We start from the raw sequence: 15,509 nt of genomic DNA, 5'->3' as shown, positions 1-15,509 counted from the left end.
AATATTGGTCTCTTGATGAATTCAATAGACAGCACAAATCTCTGCCTTGCTGTGCAGGAAATTTCAAACCTATTTACCTTTAGATATATTTACCTAAACACTGTAATTTTGCAGTTGTTTTGTATAACCTGCTTGTGATTGTTTTGAGAGCTTGTTCTATTAGGGTAATGCTCTCTTTCAGAAAGCCATCCACCCTCTATTTCTCATTTTGCAGAGAAAGCTTTGTAGTTTGGAACTGAATTAAAGTAGCTCACAAACTGGATGGACTAAATTCCAAATTCTGGCTTCAACTGATGCCAGCAACTGTGAGACAAACAGGGAGTTTGAGAAGAAAAGGCACTATGGAGGTTCTGATCCATCAGTCCCTGACAGCACTAACAGTCTTCTGCTGTGCTAGTACAGGAATTCAGGGATCAGTTTTCAGGGCCAGGATATCTTTCCTGGAGAAAAAGAAAAAATACCAGGAGGCTCTAAAGTCAATGCAAAGGTCCATTACTCAGCAGCATTGTCAGGAGCCAGCCACAGATGGCTAAGGAAGATGTCTCAGAACAGAGAAAGAACACAGCCTCTCCTCTCCCCACAGAGCTTTTCACTTTCAGCTTTGGGAATATCTACCTGCTGCCCCATTTGATAAGTTTTGTATTGCACCCAAGGCATTCAAAGTCTTGCTATATTTTTGTTGCTTCATTTTCAGTGCAGGGACTTGAGGAATTCCCAGCAGAGGACCATTGCTAGGGAGAAACAGGAGCAGAAGAGGCTGACCTGGGGATGTTGAAAATACAGCATAACATCTCTCACTTCAGAAAAAGTTGCAGGCTTTTGAGTTGGGTGCTGTGTGGTCTTGGTGATGAGGTAGAAACATCAAATACTGCATAGAAGATGCTGCTGCTGCTCTGGCTGTCAAAAGTGTGGGATTGGATTTTAAATAACGTAGCCTTGATTTGCAGAGCAGTTACCTTATCCTTATAAGAGGAAGCAAGAAGGTTGATATACATGTGCTGCTGCTTCCTCTTCTTGCCACCCCTTCCAGCCCTTCCTTGCCCAAAGCACATGTCTTACAGAGAACAGACTTCTAAGGCAGGGTCTTTTGTACCTTTTGAAATGTGCTTTCACTTCAAAACAGAACCATATTTTGCTGAATTAAACACAGGAATGGCTCTGTGACATACTGGTTATCCTTAAAGAAGTTGTGGTGACAGTTGATGTACTGGTGGATACCAGACCTTTTTTCTCTTTCAGGCTGTTAGCAAATATTTAAATCATGTAGGACTTTGCATTTATTTGCCTGATTTTAAGTTGGTGCTCAAGGCTTGTGGCTGGTGTATGATGTGTAGCAGACAGCTAAGGTTGCAACTTGTTCATCATGTCACAAAGCACTTTGCTTCTCTCAGTTTAGCTCTGCCACAGCCTTTTCATGGCAGTGTACCACCAGAGGGTTTTTTTTACTCACCTCTTTCTGGGGGGGTGGTGTGAAGGCTTTCTCTGTCGGTGAGAAAAATCAGCTGCATGTTAAGGTCTCAGAAGCAACAACGAGAAGAAACTAATGAACCATACAGCTGAACTGGGGGACTGCATGGGATGGAGTCTCCTAAATTGAGATAATTCCCACTTTGCAGTTACATCTGGGCCTTTCGTGGGGACAGAGAGGGAGGGGAGCTCCAGGTACATCCCTGCAGTTCCCTGGTGTGCAGGAGCTGCCTCGGGATCAGCCATCAGGACTGGGATCCCCGCGGGAGCGGCTGCTCACCCCAGAAAGAGAATTGAAGACCAGAGCACGCTGGAGCTGCTGCTGCTCCTCTCCCAAGCTCCCGGGGTGAGGAGGGCTCCTCTTCTTGAGCCTGGTAACTGAGTGAATCTTCCCCAGCCTCAGCACTCCTTGGGATGAATCCGAGTGGGAGCGGTGCCATTCCCCGGCTGGAAGAGTGACACGCACATCATGCCAGCCACCGCCACTGAGGCTGGGTAAAAATTTTAATTTATTTTAATGCAGCTATTGAAGGGTTTTAATTCCATCAAAGGCAATAACACAAGGCGAGCCACAAGTATTCGCTTGCTACTTTTAAATGGGTTTGCTTCATCTCTGCTTGGTTGTTCCTTTTTGGATTTTGAGAATTCCTTCTCACTCAGAGGCACGACTGTTCAAGGGTTGTGAAATTTAAAAATTGCAGATTAAATTCTGCGTTTCACACATGAATATTTAAACAGTCATATACTCTCTTTTTTTCTGTAAGGTCCCATTTTTAATCATTAATGCCTGTTCTTCTGAGCAAATAAACCCCATATATGAGATTTGTATGCATTTAAAAAAAAAACATTTCTCTGGGACAAGTTCCAATATGACAATATTCTGTTATGAATATTTATGAACCCATCAAAACTGGAAAATAGTGAATTTGCTAATAGAAATTATGGAAGGTTTATTGTTTTTTCTTTTACTTTCCTTTTGAAAGAGACTGAGAAATTCTTTGCAAATTGGGTCAAGTTCAGTACTTAAGTCTGGTCAAAATGTATATTTTTAACCTTTTTGGTTTAAAAAAAATTCAGCTTTTAAAGTTTTAAACCTTTTTGATTGAAAGCAACTTTTGCATGCATAATGTATCCAAATTGCAAAGTAAAAAAAAAAATCCCAAAACTTCTGACAGCACTGACTAAAATGAAACAAAACAATATGTTTCCTTTATGGCAAAGATTTTATGTGAATGAAAATGAAATCTGAGATGTTTTTAACTTAAGAGTTACATTCCTTATTGCACATTAGTAGCAGAATATAGATCACTGTGCTTTGTACTGACATTTTTACCAGGTGATAATTAAAGCTTTTCATCCAGATGCATCACAATTAAAGTCACAAATCAGTCCACAAGTTGTGAATGCCCCATCCCTGGAAGTGTTCAGGGTCAGGTTGGATGGAGCTCTGAGCATCCTGGTCTGGTGGAAGTGTCCATGGCAGGGGGCTGGAACTGGAAGATCTTTGAGGTCCCTTCCGACCCAAACCATTCTGTGATTCAGTAACTTGAATATGCACTTTTATCACGCTGTATTAAGGAAAACACCATCTGTTGCATTTGGCTTGTGACTGTGGCAGTGTTTGCTCTTCCTGTGCCACACGTGTGGCAGTGTTGTGGCTTCTCTCCTGTACACCAGGCATCCTCATGTGGTTTGTTTCACATTTGAAATTAAATCTGTAATGCTGCTTAATTAAAGCTCGTTACTGTCATGGCAGTTGGTACCAGATGAGGATTCAGGTCTCTGGGTACAGAGTGAACCCTGTCTGCCTTTCCTTCTTCCAGCACTTGCTGGTTGTGTTTGAATAAGGGTGAGAACAGTGCATGATCCAAACAACCCACAAGGAAAGTCCTGTTACTATAAATGTGACATTTCTGAATCAGCCATTGCACAGAGATGTTTGCTTGTCTGCTGCATCTTGGGTTTTGACTTGGGAATGAAAACATCATGTCACTATTTCCCATGGGATGGGAGCTCAATTTTCCAATCATCTCAAGCTGTGGGTGCCAGATTCAGAAAGTAAATTATTAAAGATACAGAAATGGCAGCATTTATAAGACATGGTTTGTTAAAAGGTTTATGTAGTTGTAGAATAGCAGGGGTTACTAGATGCCTCTTTTAGTTCACCCTGCCTATGAAAGCAAGAAACAAACTCATATGGTTTTGATCCCTTGCAGTAGGAGGGTTGTTCTTTTTGTTCTGCTCCAAAAAGTGAGTTACTCTTCAAGAAATTAAAATCTGCATGCAAAGGTTAGGAATAATTTCTTTGCTGAGGAGTTGATGAAGTCTAGATCCTGAGAGGAACCAGAGATCCAGGATTTTAAAAAACTCTGTATAAACAGTAGCTTTTGTTTGTTTGTTTTTGTGGGGTTTTTTTGGTGGGTTTTTCTTTTATTTTATCTTTATTTTCTTTTTTTAAAATTTTTTAAAAAAAATTTCAGCTGTGTTTTTGCCTTACTTTCTTCAGTATAAGAATGACTTGACATGGGGTCTTACTTAGAACTGCTTTCAAAGGAAGCAGGGGTTTTACTACATCTTCTCTTTGAGGGGATGAGCACAAAAATTTGTGACTACATGTCATTTTCTTTGCCTTCATTTTCTGCAGCGCTGATTCCTTCTGCTGAAGATGGCTCTGAACTGGTCAGTTCTGGCTGTGCTCCTTTTCTTGCCAATCAATCCGGTTGAAGGTAAGTAAGAAAGATCCAAACCTGCATGTAGCACTGTTTGGTACTCTGCATTTCCAACTTTCCAGGACACTGAAGCTTCATAGTACACCAAAGCAAATTTTGCCTATTGTTTAGTGGGAATGGAAAGAGTAATGCCACCTCAGCTGGAAAAATAATTGAGTGCCTTGCAGAGTGGCACAGAATGATAAATCTGAGAGGAATCCAAAACTGGTCATCTAAAGACACATCTGTTCAGCTGGGACAATGGCAGGAGAGCTATGATTTCTGGAATAAAAGGGATCCACATACATCTCTTACTAAACTACTGCTCCGAGTGGTGCTGGTTTTAACCGTGCCACGAGTGTGTATTCCATCGCTATCCCAGGTTTTACTGGACTTGAAGCAAGGCATCTAATTCAGGAACACAATAAATTTTTTAAAAGTAGTTTCCTTTCCCTAAAGAATGAATTTTGCCTGCCCCATCAAGTTTTCAAAGCCTGTATTAAAGTGATAGAAATTTGTTGCCTAAAATAAAATTGGAGAACTTGCAGCTCGTCACTGTCTACAGCAAAAAGGCACCATCTCCACTGTACTTCCAAACTTCAGGAAGGTGGATCTGGAAGCTGAATACTAATATGTGCCCCAAGGCTGCCAGTGCAATCAGGAAGTATATTTTTGAAGCCACGACTTTCCTGGGCTTTTACAATGTCTCTGTAACATCTTTTTAATGTCTTTTTTTCAGCTTATGCAGCTCACAACAGGGTGAGTGTAGAGGCTGGCCATGAAGCTGTGCTGAGTTGCCCCTACACCTCCAATGCATCTTTGGTGCTGGTGACATGGAAGAGGAATTGCAGCAGTTGCTGCCTGCTGTCTTATAGAAGGGATCACAATGAGACAAGCAGGCTGAACTGCAGTGAGAGGATCACATGGAAATATCCACCTGCCAGTGACCCCGTGCTTCGTATTTACCCTGTGAACCTCGGGGATGAGGGAAATTACACCTGTGAAATTGCCAGCAGTGAAGGGAATCATAATTTTCTCTCTTCTCTGACTGTGACAGGTAAGATTGCATCACTAAAATAAAAAAATAAATTAGTCTATTTGCAACATAGGCAGGAGTATAAGAATATTAGGAAGCATAATGAATACATCAAATTACCTTTTTTATATTGTCAGGTAAACTATATCTAGGTTTCCATAAATTAAAAAAGAAAACAAGCCACAGGAAGACTTTGTGTTTTGGCTCTATTAGTTAAATTGTCTCTATATAACTAAAAATTATAAGAAATTAATTTTCAACTCTATGATTGCTATTACTAATTTTAGTCACTTGGTTTTGTTTTTTTTTTTAGTTGGATTATTTTATTAGTTTGTTTTGGTTTTGGATTTTGTTTTTTTTTTTTTTGTTGTTCCCTGCAGAATCTTGCCTTTCTGATAAAAATGTAGGTGTTGTGCTAACCTTTCCCTGTTTTGCCAAATGCAGAATATGAGTTGTTTGACTTCAAGCAGAAGAGTTTTGCCCAATTCCTCTTTTATTTCCCTGCTATCAGATTTTTGATTCTACATATTCAGACTCCTAAATAATGTACCTGAAGCTTCAACAATCTGCCTTTTCTTCAGTCATGTTATAAATCTTTATTTAATCCACCCCTCTCTGTCATCCCATATCCTGTTAATCTGTCATTACCTTTTGGGAAACAGGAGGAAGCAGTACTTTAGATGCAGCCAGATAGTTTTTGAGATGTTCACCTTGGACTTTTTGATGTATTGTTCTTCCTTAAAGATGTGCTAATATTTCAAATTAATTTAAAATCTCACAAATTGGTCATACAATCTGAAAAATACCACCTGTTGGTCAGCTTCTCAATTGGTGATTTTATACTGAAATCAATTAAATACTAAAAATGAAATAAAAATATAAAATATTAATAGAAATAATGGGTGTGACTTTTCAAAATTTCTTCTGCAGTCCCTCCTATGGTGACTCTGACCCATGACAAGAGCAGGGTGGCTGTTTGTCAGGCATCTGCAGGAAAGCCACCTGCTGACATCTCCTGGATGCCTGCAAGCAATCACAGCTCTGAGGAAGAATTCCACCACCCCAATGGAACAGTGACCAGAGTGAGCTACTTTGGCTGGGCCCACAGCTCATTTCCCTCTGTCACCTGCCTGGTCACCTACCCAACCAAGAACCAGACTCTGGTCATGGACCTGAGATGTAAATGTTATTTTTTGATGTTATTTTGCTTTTCACCATGCCTTGGGCTCCTCTCTGCTGTTCTGTGCAGCTGTTCCCAATAAATGCCAGGGCCCTGGAAATAGGTTAGCGTGGTTCTAAGGTGAAGTCCTAGCGCATGTTGAGAGATAAATCAATAATTTTGAAACCAAATGCTTTGTGGCACTGTATGGAGAAGCTTTCAGGGTGTTTTTCTTTCAATTCCTGTTCTGTTTTACAAGAAATCCTTACTCTGCTTTTAGTAGGTTCACCTTGGCTGGCTGCCAGGTGCCCTCCAAGCTGCTCTGTTGCTTCCCCAATCTCTTCAACAAGACATGGACAAAAATACAATGGACAGCTTGTGGGTCAAGGTGAAGACAGGGAAAGATCATTCACCAATTACTGTAACAGGCAAAAGAGGCTTGAGAGGAAAGTAATTTCTTGCCACTCAAATCAGAGTAGGATAGCAAGAAACAAGAACAAAAAATAATCAAAAAGCACCTTCCCCACAACATTTTGTCCAGCTTTTCCACAGTAGTGTTGGTCTGGAGAAATTTTCCTTGGACACTATCTGTCTGTGACTTGCAAGTGTTCCAAAGGTAGTAAAGGCTAAAATTCAGCTTCTCCTCTGGCTGTGCTGGACCTGTTGGAAATCTGTTGCAGTAGGATTTGTAAGAACAGCTAAATAAGTGCTTGTATCACCAGAATATCTCTACTAGTAGAGGCATGAAGAACAGAAATCAGCATAGACTGGTCATTAATAACAGCATTTTGCAGGAATGGCTGCTCAGTTGTTCAGGGCTAGTAGTATTTAAAGAAAATGAGAATGTAAAGGCAGATGAGTTGAAAATGAAAATGTGTTTGTGCACACAAATGACTGGGGGTGTGAGGCAGCTTCTTATTGCTGCATCCAGGCATCTCATCTGTTTCTCTCTGCTTTGTTTGGAAGCAGAGGATTAGCTTTTTCTTCCAGTTAAGGTAGGCAGTTACGTCACAAATTTCTGGATACTGACATCTAGCTCTGTAACTTGCTCTTTTCTCTTTGCTCAGACACTTGCCATAGGCTTCTCTACATCCTGGTTGGAACAGCTACAGGTGTCAGTGCTGCCACTGGTGTGGCTTTATGCTTGATTTTCAGGTGCAGAGGTGAGTCCTTTGTAACATATTTCAGGTTCATCAATCCCATTGCTGACTATGTGCAGGTACAAGGTACACTCAGCACTTTACTGCTGAGACTGAGGTGGGAGGCAAGGGAGGAAAATGTTCATATATGTACTGTCCTTTTGGAGAAGTTGTAATAAAATAAGGGGTGGCGATTAAAAATAAGTCTGGATTTTTGAAAGAGCTATAGGTACTGTGGTATTAATGCATTACAGACATGTCAGAGATTCATTCAGGATGAAAGGGGTTCTTTCTGAGAATAGGGCAGGCTTTGAGTTTTTAGAAATTTTTGTTTGTTCTGCATTTACTGGCCCAAAATTCTATTCTTAAGAATGACAGTTCATAAACTAATGACTAAGCGCAAATTCTGTTTCCATGAGCAGTGATAAGTTTTCCCTTGAGCAAGTGTAAGAATAGGCCAAATGTACATACTTTGGTATCTCTCAGATAATTGTGCACTGGGCATATCAGCTGCTTTGTTTCATTTCTCATACTGAATGCAAAACACTGCAAAACACAGCTACTAAGAAGAAAATAAGCTCTACCCTAGTAGAAACCAGGACACCCAGCATGACCAGAAGTTTCAATGAAGGGAAAAATAAAACAAGAGCGTGTTAAAGAGCAGGATGTAAAAATACATAAGAATTTAACATATGAGGGTAACCATATTTTGAAGGAAGTCTTTCAAGAGCTGGGGGCAGAGCTAGAGGAGAGCCCCAGCTATAACAGCTGTGTACCCTGCACCATCAAACCATCCTAACTTCCTGACATCCTACTTTCAGCTTGCTGGTTATGTAAACAGGCACCTGACCCGGCAGAACACTCTACAGTAAGTGGGCTTTGTGCTTGTGTGTGCTTTGCAGGTTTTGGTGTATTCTTCACTAAAACTTGTAATTTCTTGGCAATGTGTCTGCTCTGACAAATCTCCCATTTACCTCTGTGAGCACTTGGAGTGGGGAATGAGGAACACATCATCTGTGACAATGTCTGTTGTTTGGATGGCTATATCTTCATGTATAATCAGAGTATTTGAGCAGTCATTTAAGCACTGGATAGAGAGTGGTATAGTGCATTTCCTGTCTGTTTACAATGCTGAATTTTAACTCTCCCAAAACTCAATACATTCATATTTCTGCTTCACAGAGTAGTCTTTACTCAGATGATTTATTTAAGAATGTATTTATTCTTAATAGCAGAAGCCTGCTTGATTATAGGTTGGATGGAACCAGATATGCCTTTTACAATGAAGGAAAAAGGTCCACTTTGTTTTGCTGTAGTGGAGACAAACACAGCTATGAAACTTTTATTTTTTACATGGCAGTTCATATACGTGGAAGCCAGGAAATAGCAGTGATAAATCTGCCACCACAACTTTTAGTCTCTAAATCCAGTGTGTTGTTGATATATATTTAACAAAATGAAAAAGTGCTGCTTTTCCTCAGGGCTTCTGCCTCACTTAATGCACATGGAGAGACCAATTATTTCCTATTTTGTTTTCTGCTCATGATTTAATTAATGGTCGTGTGCCTTGTTTGTTGCAAACAAGTCAGAGTGCTCTGAAGTTAGAATGATTCATTTCCTGACATGCTCTTTTGTGGCATTCAGGAAAATTTCATTGATGAGAGGGGGAGCTGCAGAGATCAAAGGTTTCCAATGATTTTAGGTGCCTAAATTGGATTGTTTGTGGTCTGTCTGTTTTGTTTTTGTTTCGGTGTTTCGCTTTCAGAGAAGCTAGCATTCTTCATTGTCATTTATTTTGCTGTAGATGCCAACATTTCAAACTTTGTTTTCGATTATATTAAGAAAAAAAATTTCAAAGGCTGTCCTGTTGAGGTTTTGTGAAGGCTGCTCTTGCATCTGTCTGCCAGTTTATGTTTCACCCTCTGTGCTCTACCCTCTTGCTCAGAGAGCTCAGAGAAATCACTTCACATTTCTTTTGCAACAGTAATGTTATCTACCAGGTTTCTTCTGCTTTTTGTTTGGGATCTATAGGACTGACGGTCCCACAAAATTCTACAATGTAATACAATGGTACATCTTTTTCTTCCTTTTGCAGACTAAAACCTGCAAGTTCCCACCTTCACGTGCGAGAAGAGAAGCAGCCAAGCCTCCTGACTTTTCAGAGAAAATCTATCAGAACTACAACCCAAGATCTGTTTATGTATACTTATAACAGCGTAGGCACAAGTAGCCAGCTCAGCTACTAATGATACTCAGCTACTTGAACTTGTACTTCAACTCTTGAGCCTCTGACCTTACCCACGAAAACCTTTGTCTTTCCTGACCTGACGATGGTGGGGCAGAAAGACCCATTTTAGTAAGTTTTTTTCTCGTTCTCTAAATATCAGTACAGCTCTAGAAAAAGTTAGAACTTTTAAAGATTGAATTAGGGAAATACCTTAATTTTCTTTGAAAGTGAACTCTGATGTATGTGCTGCCTTTCCTCAAAACTATAATGGACATATTCTGTGCCAGAGTAAAAGACTGCTGGTGAAAATACAGCACTTTTCTTTCCTTTTTGGCAACTGGATTCTCTTTAAAGTTCTGTGTGACATGGGGCACCTCAAAACACAGAAGGTCAAAGCAATACATCCAACAGAAATGCAGAAATAAGAGATTTTTAGGGTTTTTTTTTTTGGTTGTTTTGTTTTCTGGATAGATGGTTGTAGCTGACACATGATGAGCTAGTATTTGACATCTTTGTCTATTTTTGAATTTTTAATGTATTTCTTTTGCAATTAATTTTTCTGTTTGCATTGATAATTGATGGAAAATAAAACCAATTTGATATTATACTGGATATGGAAATGAGAAAGAGCAATGGATAATATTTGGACACTCTTTAAAGTAAATGCACAAAAATGCAAATATTTACCTCAAGTATTTCTGTGGTTATTTGGGTAAATGTTGACCAGTTTCTGAGAAGCTGAGATCACAGCATGGTTTTCCTGAGAACAGAAGTGTTAAGTAGTACAAAAGGCAGGTGGTGTGCTTATTTAAAACAAAGGAAAAAAAAAAAGACAACCCTAACCACACCATTTATTTCTTCTCATCTTTATGTCCCCAAGCTAAAAATACCTCCACAGACTGGTTGTTAATTTCAGTTTTCATTGGTCAGGTGTGTCAGACCTTCCAAACACTAATGCAGTAACTACACTGAAATGTGTGTTTTGAAGAGCCTTTTCCTGCTTGTTTCTGCAGGGTCATCTCTGCTCCTTAAGTGTTAGGCATGAGCATCTCCCAGTGCCTTTTAATTGCACTTTATCACTTCTAAATAGACATGGATGTCTGCTGACATCCAGCCTTTCATTTTTAGTCAGAAAGGCATGAAGAATGACTCTCTGCCTCAAGAAAAATGGCCTACAGAAGCCAGGTTTGTTTCCAGGCTTGGTGGACAAGCAAAGCCTTTCCTGGAGTGCTGAATGTCAGTGATGGGTCACTCTCAGAGCTGCATGCAGCATCATCCTGTCTTCTGTGGGGAGGGAGAAGCACTTTTCACACGTGAAACCTCTGGTAGAAAAAAAAGTGACAGCTTGGAAGTAGTGCAAATAGGTTTGAAATGATGCTAAATAGGAAAAGTGTTTTGTAGCTCTAGTGAAATCCGCAACAGAGCCTTAGTCCAAGGTGCTGTCGAGGGGTCACTTGTGACTTGAAGCTTCTGAAATAGGGGGGAAGATCTCTTGTTGCTTAAGGAACTGCCCAGTCAGGTCTAAACCTTGGTTCCTGGGCTGGTGTTTGTCAGTGTGGTAAGTGAGCATGGATTGTTTTCATGGACAGCTACAGCAATCTGTGCCTTTTTCAGAAGCTGGAACATTGCAGCCAGACCGAAGGATCTGTTAAAATTAAGAGAGCTGTGGAGCAGTCTGCTTCTGGGAATCACAGTGCATGTGTGCTGTGATTATTAGGGTGTTATGTAAGACCTTTTCTTAATTCCTTTGCAGCAAGTGAAATGTTGAAGGGTGAGATCTAATGGAGACAGAAAAGATAGAACCTTGACAGGGAGATGATGATGTGCTGGGGGGAAAGCTCTCTGAAGCTGTGATAATTTGTCCTGGCTGAAAACTCTAGTTTTCACGCTCATAACTTCATTTTCACCTTTAATTTGTATTTGGTGGAATTGGTCCAGTCACCTGCAATGTCTCATCACTTCCATTAATGTAGAAATTCTGAGCAGCCTTGGTGCTGAAACTAAGTGCTCTGGCAATGATATGGGCTATCCTGGAATAAAATTAGTCCTTATGCTTTTTAGGCTTGTTGTGTATGATTAACAAAAGTTATCAGGCCAAAGAGAATAGTATGGCTATGGGGGTGGTTGCAAGAAAGGCTGGGACAACAATAAAGTTTCTATATAGGTACTTTCAGTGTTGGCTGTGACTGGTGAAGGGCAGAGTTTTGTCATATGTGGAGCTCCTGGTGGCTTTGGTGGCTCCCTCTCTGCATGCCATGACCAGAGCCATGTGTGCCCTGCTTCTTGGTCTGATGAGCTGATCTGTTGAGTATTTGATAATGAGAAATAAATCACTCAAATATTTTCTGTCATGCTCCTTTTGTATGGGATAGGCAGCTTGGTGTAACCCAAAGAACAACTCAAATTGTGTGTTTGGTGTCTTATAACAATTTGGTCTCAAAAATAAGCAACTTGAAAGGTTTTTATGAGTATATTTATCATGATTCCCCCACCCCCCCCTTTAATTATAAGTACACTTTTGGTGACTCTATACTCTTCTTATTTGCACTGAAAGAAAGTTTAATCAAGGCAGGTATTTTAGACTGCCAAAATGTGTAGGAAAATGCTGACTGTTTGTTGACTAATCATTGTGAAAGAGCTACTAAAAAGTGATGGGAATTGGAGTGAACTATTTGCACATTGTCACAAAAAAAAAATTTTAAAAAAAGCCTGGGAGCGTGACACTGCTGTTTCAGATTGACTGTTTAGTCAAATGCACAGTTGACTGAATGTCACTTGAGCTTTTTAGCACCAGATGTGATTATAGATGAAAATGCTCCTGTTTATTGTGTGGATTTTCACTCACATTGTTCATAGGACACTCTTTGTAATAATGATGATGTCTGCTTTCTGATTAATCTATGAACAATTTGTCTTCTGGAAATAGCAGGTGTTGTGATGCCTCTTTCTCTTCACTGAATATGGAAAAAAATGGTGACAAAACATTATGTTTAGAGCTTCATAAATTGGAATGTGACTTCACATTATGAACAATATTTGTTTAAAATCACAACACCAAGATTGAAATGAAAAAGGTAAACAATTTTCCTGCAGATTTTGGAAATGGAGCAGATGTCCAAAGGGGATTTTCCAGTTCACTGAAGAGCTTGGTTTTCCTAAGCTTGAAGTTGCAGCTATAAGTTTTGTCTATTCTTCCTGGCATCAATTTGTCACAGGCTTTCTTCTCTGATGAGAAGAAGCATTCCTGGTTCTCCTCTAGTAACTGTAACACCTGTGTTGTCTTTGTGACCTGGTCTTTCTGACTTTGTGAAGTCTTTGCTGTTAATGATAACTTGTCAGCTCCTTGATTTTGTGTCCACAATCTGTATACACCTGTCATGGGCTGGAGGCAGTGAGGAGCTCAGGAATTAACCAAGTGGGTCTTATTCTACATTTCCTATCGCTTCTCTGTCCTGCCTTAGTTTGTACTTGTGCTCTTAATGGTGCTTATTTATGCAAGTACCCACTTTTATTTTTCCTCCTCATTTTTTTTTAAAATTTTTTTTATTTTTATGTTCTCTATGCATTTTATTATCTAGTTTTATTTCTTTCTCTTTTTGGCATCAAATACAATTTTATTATTCATTCTTTTGTTGCCTTTTGTATGTGTGTAACAAGAGGTTTTAAATAGTAACTTGTTTTGGAATTTTTTAGTGCTTTTCACTGAACTTCTTCAAAGACATATACTTACTCCAGGTCTCCTTCTTTTTTTTCCTCCCCTACCAATGCATAATAGGAAATTAATCATTCTTGATCAGAAACATCTTCTGTTCTTAGACTTCTGTGAATCTAAGCTCACTTACCAAATCCAAATGCATAATATGCAGCATTTTATTTATTCTTGTCTGACATCTGTCTTACAGAATCATAGAATTGTTAAGGTCGGAAATAACTTCTGAGATCACTGAGTTCAACCATTAACCCCGAACCATTGTGGTCACAACTAAACTGTGTTCCTCTGTGACACATTTACATGTTTTGAACACATCCAGGGATGGTGATTTCACAGGCAGCCTGTTACAATACCTGACCAGCTTCCCAGTGAAGAAACTTTTCTGAATATTGAAAACACTCTGCAGCACCCGTGAGGAAGAGGAGTGAGAAAAATGTGAGAGGAACAGCCCTGCAGACACCAAGGTCAGCGGAGAAGAAGGGCAGGAGGTGCTCCAGGTGCCAAAGCTGAGATTCCTCTGCAGCCCATGGTGAGACCATGGTGAGGCAGCTGTTCCCCTGCAGCTCATGGGAATCCATGGAGGGGCAGACTTACACCTGCAGCTCATGAGGATCCCAGTCTGGAGAACACTTCTGGCAGGAGCTGTGACCCTGGAGAGGGACCTGTGCAGGAGCAGGTTTTCTGGCAGAAACCACCCTGGAGCAGTCTGTTCCTGAAGGGCTGCATCCCATGGAAAGGACCCATGCTGGAGCAGAGGAGCAGTTTGTGAAGGACTCTATCCCACGGAAAGGAACTTGCTGGTACAGAGGAATTGTGTGAAGAAGGAGTGGCGGAGGTGAAGAGGTATGAACTGCCCCCCAAACCCCATTCCCCACCCCGGTGCACTGCTGGGGCTGGGGAATATGATGTAAATCTGTGAAGAAGAGGGAGTGAGAGCAAAGGTGGTTTCAATTTTGTTTTTTTATTTCTCATTATCCTACTCTGTTGTTAATTGCTAATAAATGAAATTAACTCCCCCAAGTCAAGTCTGCTTTGCCCATGACCCCAGCCAGCGATCTCCCTGTTCTTATCTTGACCCATGAACTTTTCCATCGTATTTTCTCCCCGTGTTGTGCTGAGGATGGGGAGTGAGTGAGTGTCTGGCTGGGCACTGTCAGGTGGCAGCCAGCCAAGGTCAATGCACCAGGCAAGGCTTAGTCACCAGCAGAGCTATTATAGGAAAGAGGATGCTGTAAACATCGGATTCTACATTATTAAGGCATTTTTATGCCGATGGTCCCTCTCTAGGTCTCCTGACTTTAATCTCATCACTGTGTACAGAGCTCTGAAAATTTCATTTCCACTCATTCTATTCTCTCAGCTGTCAATAAGTACTGCTGAGCAAACAAGGCTAAGTGCTTTTGGGATTGATTTTTGTCTCACTTCTGCCACAGTCCAACAGCATTTATATTGTCATATCATAATGTTCGTATCTAGCTGTGCTTATATTTTAGATTTCCATGTGTATATCTGAAAAAGAAACCATGGGCAACCCCCCTGAAATCGTTTCTGTGTTAGATTTATGAAAAGTAGAACCCCCTCCTCTGTGCAAAACATACGGCCACATGCTGCAGAACAACGTGCTTAGTACATGAATGTCTTGTAACTCACTCCATCTCATGTGAGAGGAGTGTTGCATGGAATAAACAAGTGAGCCAACTACTGAAAAGCTCTGGTCTGTCTGCTAGTCTTTTTGTGCAATTCACTTGAAATATTTAAATCAGGAAGATTGGAATCCAGCATCACCAGTCAGTGTATTGTTAGGGCTGCCTCCTTAATCAGGCAAGTTAGTGCCTGCAAAGCTCTGATACCTTCAGGAACACTGCCTGCCTCCAGGTCTGAATATCTACCAGCTACACTTAGTATCACGTCCTTCATCATTGTCATTCTTGTGTAATCAACAGTGACTGCCAATTTCATGCTGCTATAGATAGCAAAACTAAAAATGTACACCTATATGCAAACATCTTGTTCTGCAGGTACATTGCTCTGTGTGTGTGTGTGAAGCTGTGAATATACACA

General features: G+C 40.4%; 1 protein-coding gene across 2 annotated transcripts; it reads left to right on the top strand.

Annotated features, from left to right (window-relative positions):
• Positions 1-1,593: 1,593 nt before the first annotated feature.
• LOC102100968 (cell surface glycoprotein CD200 receptor 1-B-like) lies at positions 1,594-15,353 on the top strand. 2 transcript variants are annotated; one of them, XR_015771885.1, is made up of 8 exons: positions 1,594-1,962; positions 4,112-4,193; positions 4,915-5,232; positions 6,142-6,390; positions 7,438-7,533; positions 8,331-8,377; positions 9,605-9,865; positions 13,639-15,353. XR_015771885.1 is itself a non-coding variant. In XM_088051634.1 (7 exons), the coding sequence occupies exons 2-7, from the start codon at positions 4,133-4,135 to the stop codon at positions 9,719-9,721; spliced, it is 888 nt and encodes a 295-aa protein (XP_087907760.1). In that variant the 5' UTR covers positions 1,594-1,962; positions 4,112-4,132; the 3' UTR covers positions 9,722-10,369. The 2 variants fall into 2 exon arrangements, 1 of the variants encoding a protein (XP_087907760.1); XM_088051634.1 differs by lacking the exon at positions 13,639-15,353 and having other exon boundaries at positions 9,605-10,369.
• The last annotated feature ends 156 nt before the right edge of the window (positions 15,354-15,509 follow it).

Source organism: Pseudopodoces humilis, chromosome 2 (genome assembly GCF_049639895.1).
Source record: "Pseudopodoces humilis isolate 2021_Gansu_Grassland_sample_001 chromosome 2, ASM4963989v1, whole genome shotgun sequence".
Taxonomy (NCBI): domain Eukaryota; kingdom Metazoa; phylum Chordata; class Aves; order Passeriformes; family Paridae; genus Pseudopodoces; species Pseudopodoces humilis.
The sequence above is the reverse complement of the archived record's forward strand: the minus strand, read 5'-3'. Positions and strand labels throughout refer to the sequence as shown.

Coding starts and splice junctions, on each gene's coding strand:
- LOC102100968 (XM_088051634.1), top strand. CDS start 4,133: ATGGCTCTGAACTGGTCAGTTCTGGCTGTGCTCCTTTTCTTGCCAATC. Junction 4,194..4,914: donor GCCAATCAATCCGGTTGAAG/GTAAGTAAGAAA, acceptor TCTTTTTTTCAG/CTTATGCAGCTCACAACAGG. Junction 6,391..7,437: donor TCTGGTCATGGACCTGAGAT/GTAAATGTTATT, acceptor CTCTTTGCTCAG/ACACTTGCCATAGGCTTCTC.